This window comes from Danio rerio, chromosome 1 (assembly GCF_049306965.1).
Source record: "Danio rerio strain Tuebingen ecotype United States chromosome 1, GRCz12tu, whole genome shotgun sequence".
In the NCBI taxonomy this organism is placed as follows: domain Eukaryota; kingdom Metazoa; phylum Chordata; class Actinopteri; order Cypriniformes; family Danionidae; genus Danio; species Danio rerio.
In genome coordinates, this window is record NC_133176.1 from 25,791,306 (window position 1) to 25,806,190 (window position 14,885).

Below are 14,885 nucleotides of genomic sequence, written 5' to 3' on the forward strand. Positions count from 1 at the left end.
ATGTCCAACAAAAACTGTTGTACTTGTTGCTACAAGATACCAGTACCACTGTTGTTCTGTTGAAAAACAAATAAATGTAAAATAAAATAAAGGTTTTAAATGATTTGGAAGTTGAAACATTGGCTTGTAGATGTTCAGACTAGTTTTAATCGTCATTGTATTTGATAGATGAAGGCTGTTATCGTTTTTTTTTGTTTTTTTTTTGTTTTTTAAACCCATGAGAACTGTAGACTGCTTAATCTTGGCCAGGACGTTCTTGCAAGAGATTTTTGATGTCAATGTGCTTTTTTTAATAAAATAAGAAAAATAATAAAACAGATATTATTACCAATAATAATAAATAAACTATTTCTGATATTCAATTTTAATTATTTCACTAATGCCTTTCAATGTGATTTGATAAATACTTTCTAAATATCTCTTTACTGTGGTTGATTATTCATTTGAATGGTTTTAATATTGCTTTTCAATGTGGTTTAATGCTGGGGTGTTAAAACTTCAAGTCCACTTCAGTCAGCTCATCGTAATATCAAAATGGCATCTGACAGCAAGTCCAGACAGCTTAATTTACTGATGTGACAAGCCGAACGCTCTACAAGTCCTGCGCGTGTTCACAGATGTTATCTCTTCCAAAGCAAACACACTATCCCATAAGGCCAGTGGCCTGTAATTCTGTGAGGACACTCCACACAAGGAGACTTTACAAGGGGAGCAAATATTTACTTTGACAACATTTAATGACCATAGAGGATTGTGCTTGAATATGATCAGAAGCTTCCTTACAATGAGCTGGGATTCAATGTGTCTAAAAACAGCTCAGGTGTTTAAAAAAAAAGGGGCAAAAAAAGACTGAAAGTTTATCTTTCTCTCTCTTTGGAAGGTTTAGGAGGAGGGTGATGACTGAAATAATCTAACCTGACAGGAATGATAATAGCATACATAAATCTTGTTGTTTTCCTTTCTGGGCTATAGAAACAATCAGGATTATATGTTTGACACGTGGTGAGAACGTAAACCGTTATAATGCTATTTAAATTTTGTGAATACGCATACCTACATATGTAAATAAGCAGAAGAGCGTAGACAGATTCTAAATGCAAGATTCAAGATCAACTATCATTATAACAACTACTCATTAAAATAAGTTATATATTTAAACTTAATTTTATGTTAAATGACATTTAGTGATGCATTACATTTCATTTGAAGTCGGTTTGATGCACAGTAAGGTAAAATAATTTGTAAACATAATCTGATTCAAGTTTTAAAAAGAATTACGGCAGCATTTGTTCATTTGCACTATAACTAAATAAATAGCTTCAATAATATTTCTCATTCCCCGCCAACAGGCTATTTAAAACAAGCATACAATTAATAAGTGATTACAACATATGTTTTTGAGATACAGGTACTTTAATTCATTAAAATAATTCAATTGTTTAAACTTTTGTTTAATCTTTTTTGAAGGTACATGACTTGTAACTTTAACAACTTAATAACTTAACAATTTCATTTGAAGTCAGTTTAGGGCACAACAGGTTAAATTTATTTGTAAACCTAATCTGTTTTTTGTTTGTTTGTATGTCTGTTTTAATTAAGACATTAATTAAGTCATTCCCAGCTAACATATTGTGTAAAAAAGTATATCATGTAAGGTAAGGTAGGGGTTTAAAATAAAGGAATTTTGGTTTGTTGTTTCAAATTCAAACCCCAATATAATTTTGATTTCACATTTTGTGTCTTGTCTTTCATGTTGTGCACCATCCCTAGATAGTGTGTAACACAATCTATAAGTGTTTTGGTAACACTTTACAATAGGGTTCATTAGTTAATGCATTTACTAACATGAACTAATCATGAACAACACATGTACAGCATTTATTAATCATAATTGAACATTTACTAATGCATTATTAACATCCAAGTCCATGCTTGTTAACATTAGTTAATGCACCATGAGTTAACGTGAACTAACAATGAACAACTGTATTTTCATTAACTAATGTTAACTAACATGAACAAATACAATAGTAGATGTATTATTCATTGTTTGTTCATGTTAGTAAATGCATTAATTAACATTAACTCATGAACCTTATTGTAGTGTGACCAGTGTTTACAACATGTGTTTATGTTACTTTACTAATAAATTAATTGTTTAAACTTCTTTTTTTATATAAAAAAGGTTTATTTGATGTTTGAAAGTAAATTTGAGGACAGTTTAATTTACAGCAAGTTATAATGATTTGTTAATATTTCTCATTCCCAGTCAACATATTGTGTAAAAAAGATACAACCAATAAGCAATGTTTTTATGTTACCTTAACTCATTAAAATAAGTTAATTGTTTAAACTTCATTTTTAAATTACATGAACTTTAACTTAATGTTTTAAATTTAATCTGAAGTCAGTTTAATGTACAGCAAGTTCAAATGATTTGTAAACGATGCAATTTTTGTTTTATTAGGACAACATCATTGTTTTATATTAGAGTATAATAGAGTATATTAGAGCAATTCTAAATAAATAAATAAATAAGTAAATTATATCTCATTCCCAGCCTACATTTACTGTACAAAAAAAGAAAAACATACAATGATTACAACATATGTTTTTAGGTTACTTTAACTAATCAAATAAAATTAAATGTCAAATTAACTGTCAAAATGAACTTTCACTTAATGCTTTAAATGGGATTTGAAGTCAGTTTAATGATTTGTAAACTTCATCTGATCAAAATAATAATAATAATAATAAATAATAAAATAAAAAAATAATAATGCAGCATCATTTTGTCATATTGTAGTCTATTAGTAACTACAAATAAACAAATAAATAAATAGCCTAAATAATATTTCTTAATCCTAGCCAACATATTGCAGTCTGTGAGTGAATTAAAAGTCACTCAAGTCGTAGGCTTTCCCCATGCCGTTCCCTCTCACTTCCTGTCAGGAAGAGCCCCCTCTCCGGACGCATAGCTCGCATCGGCAGGGCGCCGGCAGAATTAAGTGCCAGTTGGTGTTAGTGTGTTTTCTCTGGGCCTCCGCGGAGCCCTGCGTTCAAAGAATGCTGAGAGCAATGTTATCCAGCGGCACGGAGACCCTCGTGGGTCGTTGTCTGGGCTGGAGGAGGGAGGAAGATGGAAAGGGGGAAAGACAACACGTGGCCTGGGCCTAAGCTTGAACCTTGCGTACGTGTTATGCCTCTCAGCGGGCTTCAGGTCCAACTGTGAGACAGGGAGGGGGAAACACCCAACCTCAGGTTCAACCACATTCCTCTTCAGTTCTGCGACGTTTAAGGAACTTGCAAAGTTAAAAAATGGCAGGACTGAATGAGACTAAACAGTTGGAACAGAAATCTTAAGAGCATACAAACAATGTGCATGATTAACCCTTCATTATTTAAAGGCCAGTTTTACACTATGTTTGTCTTGATTTTATTTTCAAAGTACAGTATTCCAATTATGTTTAAGTTAATAGAGTGAAACATATATACATATAAACATTTTTATATTTATGCACTGTAAAACCCAATAGTCAACTTTGTCAAATTAAATAAGATATCTCAAAAGTTAATAACTCATTTGGAAAGAGTTTTGAACTCAGTGTTGAAGGTAATAAGTTAATTAAACACCTCATTACTTCAACTTAAATGGAGTAAGTTCACAGTATTCATTAGTTTTTAAACTCAAATGTTTTGTTGCAATTTGTTTCTTTAAATGGTTTGAGTTGCCTTAACTTATTGTTTTTTTACAATACTCAGTTTAAGTTCTCTTCATTTATTGGGTTTTACTGTGCTCAAATTGCTTCATTTACTCAAATGAATTAAGTTCAACGTACTCATTAGGATTATGTTGCTATCGGTTTCCTCAAATAGTTTGCTACCTTAACTTTTTGGGTTTTACAGTGTGGAAAAATTCAAACTTATATTCAAAATGTAATAAGTATTTTTTCAGAATGTCTCACAACTTGATGCTTACACCTCAAGCTCAACTGAAATGATGTATGCAATGGCATGGGAAATTTGACTTGAATGTGACAATGAGTATTTTGAATAGCTGGACTACATAAAGAAGCGATTCTGATTGAGAAATCCTGCTTGCCTAAAAAAAGGTTCAAAAATAAAACGTTTGCAAAATGAGTATCATTTCTCATGCATATTTGGGGTTCATAATGTTCACACATCCTTGTTCTGTAATATACTTAAAAATGCTTAAATTTTAGAGAGAGTTTTGTGCGTGGGTTTCCTCCGGGTGCTCCAGTTTAAAAAAGGTGAATTGAATAAGCTAAATTGACTGTAGTGTGAGTGTGTGTGTGTGTGTGTGTGTGTGTGTGTGTGTGTGTGTGTGTGTGTGTGTGTGTGTGTGTGTGTGTGTGTGTGTGTGAGAATGCAAGACTCTATGGGTGTTTCCCAGTGTTGGGTTGTGGCTGTAAGAGCATCCGCTAGGTAAAATGTATGCTGGATAAGTTGGTGGTTTATTTTGCTGTGGTTAAAAAAGGTACCAAGCCGAAAAGAAAATGAACAAATAAATATATTAATGAATGTTCTCCTTTTATAGATCACCTGCCTTCACACATATGACAAATGCATATTATTTTGTTTTATGTGCCTTTCCAGAGACCAATAATAATACTTATAGATAGTATGATGTTTTCCTTTTTCTCTTCTTTTTTTCCTTGCCTCCATCTATCTACTGATTAATTTACTTTTCTTATTTTTAATGATGACTATAAAATATATAACCCATTGCACACTTTTTGTAAAACTTGCCTTTGATTATGTCTGTAAAAGCACATTGTACATTCATTTTGATAACTTTAAATAAACATGTTACATTAAAAACATGCTCAAATTTAGTTACTTTTCTCTCATATTTTTAGTTGCGATGTTCATATTGTACACATTGATTATGATGTTAAGCCTACAATGCATATTATTTTAAACACACAAATGAATAATCATGCTGAGGCAGATTTTCTAAGCATATTGTGTAGTTGGAAGTGTAAAAAAAAATAGTGGTCATGCTTTATTTTGATGGTCTGTTTTGTTACATCAACAAGTCAACTAATTGTCATTACATTATAAGAAGACTGTTAGGTTGGGATTAGGGTTAGTGTAAGTTGACATGTACTTGCAAAGTTTCTTCTAGTCAGTGAAATGTCTGTTGAAGGAGCAGTATCAGCAGATATTAAGCAGACAGTCTACTAATACTCAAATGGACCATCAAAATAAAGGGTTACCAAAATGGTTCTAGAGTGTAAAACTTGTGTATGTGCTCCACATTTCATTTTTAATAAGAAATGAAGATTGATTTCTTTAATGTATTGACAAAATAGATGCTAAAACAAATACAAGGGAAATCCATAAAAACTGATTAAACTGTTACTTTTTAATATTTTTATATTCTTTAATCCATTATTGTAAAATATATTTGATTTTGTTATTTTTATCTTCTATCACACCGCAGGAATCAGAAAACAAGCAATTTACAATTAATATGCAAATTTACATAGTTTTAAATGTGTTATATCTGTTTCTAAAAATGAAGAGTTCAAATGTAAAAACCATCTGAAATTTTCTTCTAATATAAATAGGCATAATCAGATCAACTGTAGTCTCATCAGAATCTACATTAAGAAGAAAATGCTTCCAGTTGCCAATAATTCACCCATAGTAACTCTTAGCTTCGGTTTAAAATCACTTTACCTGAATTTTATTGGTCGTTGTCCAAACATTTCAGCAGTTTGGCCTCATGATACACATGACGCAAATAAAACAAATGTCAAAAATAAATCAATGCAAAAATAACATAAGATTTATTTTAAGAACATCTAACAGAGAAACGCATAAACTCTTGTTTCCTCTAAAAGGCCTGGTGTAATCTCACAGAGCGTGCGCACAGTTGAGAAATGATGAAGAGATCCAGCAAGCAGCCACGGCTGAGGCCTTCACTGGACATTCGGCCGATCGATTTCTCTTTCTCTGCGAATATTGATCTCAGAGTCACTGTGACTCCAGGGGGTTAAACTCTTGAGCCACTGGCCACTCACCATCCTCTTCCTAAAGGTCAGAGGTTAAAAAATGCCAAGTGCTCAGGGGAAACTCCAGTGTCTCCAGTATGTATTGACTGACGAAGGTGCCCATCTGTTTAACAGGTTAACTCTACATTAAAGACTCCCTGGTCAGGATCATCAACAATATCAGAAGAGCAGATGTGAAATGATACAGAGAGAACTGCAGTATTTCTTTGAGCAGCTTATGATATAAATGCATAAAAATACCATAAAGTCAAAATATGTGCTCAAATTAGAAAATACCAAGCCATTCCTTTCGCAAGCATGTGCCTGAAGAGACTTGCTTTTGCTGGCTTTCCATTGTGTGTGGCGTTCAGAAGACAAATGTCTTAAAGAATGGATGACCTGACACAAGGTCTGAACATTAATGGGTGATATAGGGAAACACGGCGGCCCGACTCCCATATATATCTGACAGACACACGGCTATCAGGAGGCCGCTGTCAAGCAGACGAATGAGATGATTTCCAAACCACCTCTGATCTGAGAACAGCTTTTCTGCTGCTTATACAAATCAGAATTTGAGGACAAAAAAAATAAATCTATTAAATTGCATATATCTTTAGTTAAATAAGCTTATCTACAATGGAATCCACGGTATCTGAGTGAACCAAACTGTAGCTTCCACTCAATGCGGGCACCATTATTTATTGAAAAGCTGAAACCTTTTTAAGTGATATTCTCCAGTACAACAGCAGGTGGTATATCTTCTTCAGGGAAGCGCTGTGTATGTGTGTTGCTTGTCAAGGTGAATTAGGATGGGTGAAGCACAAGGCTTTTTACATGGATGCTTTGAATGGCAAGATGAGGACTTCATGTAATATGTAGGGCCTAATCTAAAGCTCTATCATTCGTAATTTCCTGAATGGCGTGGATGCTTTGATAGCTGTTGTTTTATGCTCATCTGTCCTCTCTCATCGCATCCATTTCCATTTCTCTTGTAGGATTCTGCTCTACTTTCGGTTGAATGTGTTACAAAAATGTTCTGGCATCAATGCAAGTTGAGTTTAACTAGATTTGCCAATATTTTACAAAAAAATAAATCATTAATTAATAACAATAATAATTATTATAGCAATAATATAACGGAAAAAAACTAATGCTAAATTCAATTCATCTTATATGTATAGCACTTTTAGGATGTAGATTGTGTCAAAGCAGCTTCACATAGAAGATTATAGTGAATTGAAACAGTGTCAGTTCAGTTTTCAGAGTTTAAGTTCAGTTTGGTTCAGTTCAGTTCAGTGTGGTTAAATATTCACTGCTGAGGGTCCAAACACTGAAGAGTAATCCATTGATGCGCAAATAATAATTACATCCAAAATAAACGTTTGTTTTGACAAGATATGTGTGTCTGTGAATACCTGTTTATACAGTGGTTAGTCAAACTGAAATACTGGCCAATTTAGTGTTGGTGGGTTCATGGATAATTCGAGCAGCCTGGTGGCCAATCTTTATTGATTGCACATTCCACAAGTAGTTTTGCTTAAAATATGGCAATGCACACAACATTATAGGTGACAGATAAACGTTCAAAAGAGGACAAACTGATGAATTGTGTATTGCTGGTGCACCTGTGACCAAGTCTTTCTGATGTATCAAGAACCAAGGTATCTAGAGTACTGTAAGCAAACAACCAAGAAGAATGAACCACCTCCAACAGGAGTAACTGTGGACGCAAGAGGAAGCTGTCTGAATGAGATGACCGGATCAACTCGTTATCCAAAAAAACATAAAACCACAGCTGGCTAGCTCACTGCAGAATTAAATACCTCAACTCTTCTGTTTCCACAAAAAAAGGAGAGTTGGGAGCTCCATGTTCAGTATACATGGACGGGCTGCTATCGCTTAGGCAAATGCCAAACATCAGTTTTAATGGTGCCAGCATAAAATCTTGAGCCGTGAACAATGTGAAACATGTATTTCTCTCTGATGAGTCTGTCTTCACTATCTTTTCCACATTTGGGAGAGTTACCGTGTTGAGAAGACCAAAAGAAGCATACCACTCAGACCGTTGCATCCCCAGAGTGAAGTATGGGGGTGGATTAGTCATGGTGTGGCTGCAATATCACGGCATTCCCAAAGCCAAATACTTGTGCTAGATGGACACGTCACTGCAAAGGACCATTCTGAAGAACCATGTCCACCCAATGGTTCAAACATTGTATTCTGAAGCCAGCACCATGTATCAGGATTATAATGCACAAATCCGCTTGTTAAGCCATGACGTATGGAATACTGTTCACAGGTCCAAGCCGCTACTCATTTAAATAGAGAAATTATTCGTTTATGGACACTTTTTAGTCATATCACACATTAAAGGGAATTTTATATAAAATCATGATATATATATATATATATATATATATATATATATATATATATATATATATATATATATATATTGCAATCATGAATTTCGAAAGTATTACATCACTTTGTAAACGTTTAGTTTTACCATTTGTTGAGTCTGCCCATACAGTTTGATAAAGAGCTTGGACCCGGAAGCCGCTTCACATGAAATCACATTTAACAAGCAAATACAGCAGATGGTTTAATAAGTGATTTGATGAGCATAAAAGTTAAATTCCCATTATCTCAACATCTCCCATGGCCTGCACAGTCACCAGATTTAAATATTATTGAGCCACTTCATGGGGTTTTGGAGGAGTGAGTCTGGAAACATTTTCCTTCACCAGCATCACGTAGTGACTTGGCCACTATTTTGAAAGAAGAATGGCTCAAAATCTCTCCCTATATATAAACAAAACTCATGAATTCTGTGAATATATATTTATATATAATCTATATTAAATACATTTATATTTTACATATGAATAAACACTTTCTTAAACACATGCAAGAATGTCCGTATAGCACAAAAAAAAAGAAGTCCAAAGACATGCGGTACAGGTGAATTGGTTAGGATAAACTGTCTGTAGTGTATGAGTCTAAATGAGTGTGTATGGATGCTTCCCAGAGATGGGTTGCAGCTGAGTAAAACATATGCTGGATAAGTTGGCGGTTCATTCCACTGTGGGGACCCCGGTTTAATAAAGGGACTAGGCCGAAATATATATATATATATATTTCAGAGTAAAAATCAATTCAATTAAAAAAAACATACTGGATCCAAGTAATTTATATTTAGATTATAAAATGATATATGACCACACAAAGAAACTAAATTACAGAGTATGTCAACATTCGTTCATTAAAGCTATTGCAAATTCATTACAGTATCTACACTTTTCCATCTATGCTGTTAAAAAAAGGCTTGGAATAACTAAAGATTTTTAAAAATCTACTTAAAAGTTGCTCTATGTAACAACTATCAATAAAACACATATAAGTGAAAAGCAATAAACCACAATAGGCTCATAGAAGATGATGAAAATTGATCCAGTGTTGGGAATAAAAGGATTCATTTCAAAGAGATGCAATAAAATCGCAGTTAAGAATCGCTGTCTAGCAGCAGAGCAACCCTCCTGATCCTGAGTGATTAAAAACTAGTCTGTGACCCCAACCTTTGACCTCTAGCCCCAAACCCACTCCATCTTGTACCAGAGATAATAATTAGAAAATTTGTGCAGACGGTACCATATCCGGCTGGATTCTATTTTGGGATGAGAAGGAAGTGCAAGCACAAGAAAATGAATGCGTTAACCTCTTCTATTTCTAAATGCATACTCTGCCACTTCCTGTCAATGACGAAAACACTTCCTGTGCAGGGATGGAATGTCCAGATTAACCACACAATCGATAAGAGACCATGAAGTGCTTCACGACATTTCTCTGCTTTCTAAATAAGTGAAAAAAAGAAATCTTCCACTTTCCTAAAACTAATGTATCCCCCAACAACAATCCATGTCCTTTAACTGGGGGTAAACAGCCACCTTTTCCACCGTTTCTCCCCCACAATAAAATTACATTTTCATTAGCTTTGAAAGAATTTCGTCTGGATGATTTATTGAAGTAATCAGCAGCAACGCAGCCCTTTCGCGGCAGCAGAGGGTTTGCGACACTCCGCCACTGGAACAAGGTTTGGGCCGGAGGCTTTTTTCAGTGGAGGCAGGCAGAACCCAAATTCTCCCCTTTGATTAGATTAGCATTACACAACAGCATGACAGATATGACAAATAGGTGCATTAGAGCATGTCATTTATTCCCTGTTTCCTAGTTGCTTGGGTTCACAGAGGGACCCCCACTTCACGCCTCACTTCTGCATATATATGTGGCACTAACGCCCCTTCTGATGCCCACTCTTTCTAGGGACTGCCTTTTAGGAAGATGAGAAGTGCTTTATTTTAAATCAAAGCACTAAAAAAGAGACAATGAAAGCCTCTAAACACCAGAGTTATTTGGTACCTTTTTCATGGATGGCTAATACTGAATAACTCGGCAAACAAAATGATTTTCACAGAAAATCAGCAGTAGCCCCGACTTAATGTGTGACGTGACAGAATATCACACACTTCAGTGACTCTCCTCCTCAAAGGGCACCCTATGGCTACTTCCATTAGCCCCCATTACACACGTTCAGTCGGGTGCATATGCACACATGCTCACTCTTTCAATGCACACACTATTTTACATTCACACCACTCATTTCCTCTAATAATAAGCATTAATTACATAGATCAGGACATACACCTTATTTCAATATTAATTAGCTATTTTTGCCAGAGACTTCGCTTTACAAAACTAATCATAATCCTAACCAATTTAAATCCTCTATTACACAGCACTCTGGAATACTGGATTCTGATTGGTCAATTATGCTATCCCAATATATTATTCCAAAAAAGAAAAAAAAACATTGTAAACTAAAATGTACTGCAAATCATCTTGACCATTGGTGTTTATATAGTGTATTTATATAATATAATATAATATAATATAATATAATATAATATAATATAATATAATATAATATAATATAATATAATAGAATATAATAGAAACCGAGAGAGACAGAAGGAGACAGAGAGAGAGAGCTCTGCTATGAAACCTTTATTTGATTCCTACCTGCTTTAAATACTATATGAAAAACCCAATGGAGAAGCCGATCGATCGCAAAATGCTATCAATGTTGCATTACCCTCTGTGACTGCCTATATGGCCAAGGCCGTTACACTGGGTCGAGACCCCTGACCTTTGAACTCATTTCAACAGCATTAAGAAGGGCTCCCTGGCCATTTTTCTGGACTTTTGTCTATATTCAGAGCCTAGTAAGACAGGAATCGGGCTTGCAATGTGAAGATAACACCTGCAACTATAAATTTAATAACAGTAAAGCAAGACATGAGAAAAGAGGAAAGGAATAAGTGATGGAGAGACGGAGGAATGACTGACCTGAGAGCAGAGCAGCATGACCAGTTCAACCACAGAACTGCTGGACTTCATACACACAAGACCTGTAGATTTAAGATTTAGTCAGCAAAAACATAACTTTATATGTAACACAATCTTACATTATTGTTTGTTGAAATAAGCCTAATGTTTAATATTTCATTGATTCCAGAGTCATCCTAAGGTGGTTTATCTGTGATGGATCATGCTTATAAATCAGCTGCTTACAAATAAATGCATGGATATTAAATTAAGAATTTAATTTATTAGTTTGTTTTTAAAAAGAAATGGACAGAACACCAGTTTCCAAGATGAGCAGTTATACACTGTTGTCATGGCCAAAAGTTAAAGGGAACCTATGATGAAAATAAACTTTTGTAAGCTGTTTGGACAGAACTATCTGTATGTATAGTGTGTCCACTGTCATATTGGAGTGATAGAAACTCAGCAAGTCTCTTTTTTGAAATTTCCTGACATTAAAATAGGATCCAAATCCCAGTGATTTTGAGGCCCACTGCAACTTGACAGGAGTTTGGTTCTCCCCGCCCACCGAAATTGATTGGCAGGTGCCATGTCTCCATAATAACATGCATACACGTTCACAGAACAGGTTTTGCAAAGAAACTGGGGTTAAAACATGTTACAACTCTATGTGATCAGCTGCACCTCAATAATTAATAAGTTTAAAGTGTTTTTAAAACATTGCATGTTTGTAATAAAGACAGCAAAATCACCATGCTATTCTACACTATTAATCTTAATTCTTAACTATTAATATTCTTAATCTATAAATCACCACATCCAGATGGTGTCAGTAAATGCTAATATGTGTGTGTACTGCAAACGACATTTGCGTGGGACTTATCATTTCAGACAGACTTGAATAAACTCCACCACAAATAACTTACATCAAATAAACTTACTAGATATTTTTGACTAGTGCCCTTATTTCAGCTTCATCAGTGTCTGTCTCTATGAGTGATGGTTGTTTATCTGACGCAATGCAGGAGAAGCAGACACGCACGTCGGAGGAGTGGGGAGAAGCAGCTCGTTTGGATTTAAAGCAACGGGCTACAAGAACAGCTACATTATTCTCAGACACCAAAATGGGCAGATTCTACATTATATAATAAATAACCTGATAGGTACTTTGAGAAAAAACATCATTGATGGCTAGATTTTGCAACTGACCAAACATAGCCAGTGTACTTTACTTTTGCTTAGACCCATTTGGATTTCTAAAAAAAACAAGACACTTCAGCATCTACTAAAAAAAATAATAATAATAAATAAATAAATAAAAAACACAACAGTTGTGACATTTTACTTTGTACTGGTGCTCTATTCGCACAAGCATTTTCATTTCATATTTTGTTCAATGAGATTTAGGATTTAAAAAATTTGAATTAGGCTGCACGGTGGTTCAGTGGGTAGCACAATCGCCTCACAGCATGAAGGTCACTGGTCCGAGCCTCGGCTGGGTCAGTTGGCATTTCTGTGTGGAGTTTGTTCTCCCCGTGTTTGCGTGGGTTTCCTCCGGGTGCTCCGGTTTCCCCCACAAGTCCAAAAACATGTGGTGTAGGTGAATTGGGTAAGCTGAATTGTCTGTAGTGTGTGTGTGTGTGTGTGTGTGAATAAATGTGTATGGATGTTTCCCAGTGATGGGTTGCAGCTGAAAGGGCATTCGCTGCGTAAAACGTATGCTGGATAAGTTGGTGGTTCATTCTGCTGTGGCGACCCCAGATTAATAAATGGATTAAGCTGAAAAGAAATTGAATGAATGAAATTTTAAATTAAGTAGTACTGGAAAGAGGCAGGAGGGGTTATGCTAATAAATAATGTTCATTTTCCTTGCAGTGACTATTTTGCTGACACCTGAACACTTGTGAGTGTCCTAACTCTGCAGCATCTTGAGGGGTCAAAGAGTATAGATGACCATAATGAACCTACATGATGCTACTGTAAACTAATTCGCTTCAGCCTTGTATTACACGAGACTAAATATGGTGAGCATATGTTCTATTGATCTGACAGAATGACAGCTCTAAAGAACTACATGCGCAGAAAAAAACAGATTTAACATGAAAGCTATAGGTGAGAACATACAGGAAACTAGAGGAAGGGGATGAGAAAAGGAAGGAAGGAAGCGTTTTTGTATTAAGTGGCTCTCTACAGTCGCCCTGCAGCTATTAATCAGGGCTTCATTTCTCTGGGCGGTCCAAACACTCGTATGTGTGTGCTGACCTTTGACCCTGTGCTCTATAAAAGAACACTGGCATTATAATCAGTGAGTTAAAAGACACTTTCAGCCACATTTACAGCTTAAATCTGGTTAGTGATGAGAAAGGTGCTGTAAGTGCTTCTGCAATGTAGTAGAGTTTTGAGTGGAATATTCCACAAAGGACAGTAATAAAAGTATGAGTATATAAGACTAATATCTTGTGCTGTCGAATGAATAACGGCATCCAAAATAAAAGTTCATATTTTCAAGATATTTTTGTGTATAGTGTGTATATTTTTGTGTATATAAATATATCCATGACTATATTGCATAAAATATATATTTATATTTGTATTTATAAAATATTTATAAAAGTACTGGGCAAAGGTTCATGCGATTAATTGCATCCAAAATTAAGGTTTGTTTTAATATAATATAAACTCACCAGAAACTTTATTAGGCACACCTGTCCAACTGCTTGTTAACGCAAATTTCTAATCAGCCAATCACATGGCAGCAACTACATACATTTAGGTATGTAGACTTGGTAAAGACAATCTCTGCAGTTCAAACAGAGCATCAGAATGGGGAAGAAAGGTGATTTAAGTGACTTTGAATGTGGTCTGAAAAAGAGAAAATATCCAGTGGGCGCAAATGCCTTATTGATGCCAGAAGTCAGAGGAGAATGGCCAGACTGGTTGGAGCTGATAGAATGGCAACAGGAGCTCAAATAACCACTTGTTACAACTGGGGAATAGCATCTCTGAACGCACAACACTTCCAACCTTGAGGCGAATGGGCTACAGCAGCAGAAGACCACACAGGGAGATTCGCATCATGGATGTGCATAACCCTGTTGAATCTATGCCACCTAATAAAGTGGCCGGTGAGTGTATATGTGTGTACTGTGTATATTTATTATATGCATATAAATACACCGATGCATGCATATATTTAAGAAAATCTTTATTTATATTTAGATATGTAAAAAAAAAAAAAAAAAATATATATATATATATATATATATATATATATATATATATATATATATATATATATATATATATATATGTGTGTGTGTATGTGTGTGTGTGTGTATATATATATGTGTGTGTGTGTGTGTGTGTGTGTGTGTGTGTATATATGTGTGTATGTGTGTATATATGTGTGTGTGTGTGTGTGTGTGTGTGTGTGTGTGTATATATGTGTGTGTGTGTGTGTGTGTGTGTGTGTGTGTG

The 14,885-nt window shown here is 35.0% G+C and overlaps 1 protein-coding gene across 8 annotated transcripts in view; it reads right to left on the reverse strand.

Annotated features, from left to right (window-relative positions):
* lrba (LPS-responsive vesicle trafficking, beach and anchor containing) overlaps window positions 1–14,885 on the reverse strand; it is a 431,164-nt gene that overhangs the window by 253,614 nt on the left and 162,665 nt on the right. For all 8 annotated transcript variants that reach the window (XM_073951393.1, XM_073951386.1, XM_068221229.2 and 5 more), the window contains exon 33: window positions 11,430–11,491. In XM_073951393.1, coding sequence (XP_073807494.1) covers window positions 11,430–11,491 — 62 coding nt within the window. The remainder of the gene's footprint in view (window positions 1–11,429; window positions 11,492–14,885) is intronic.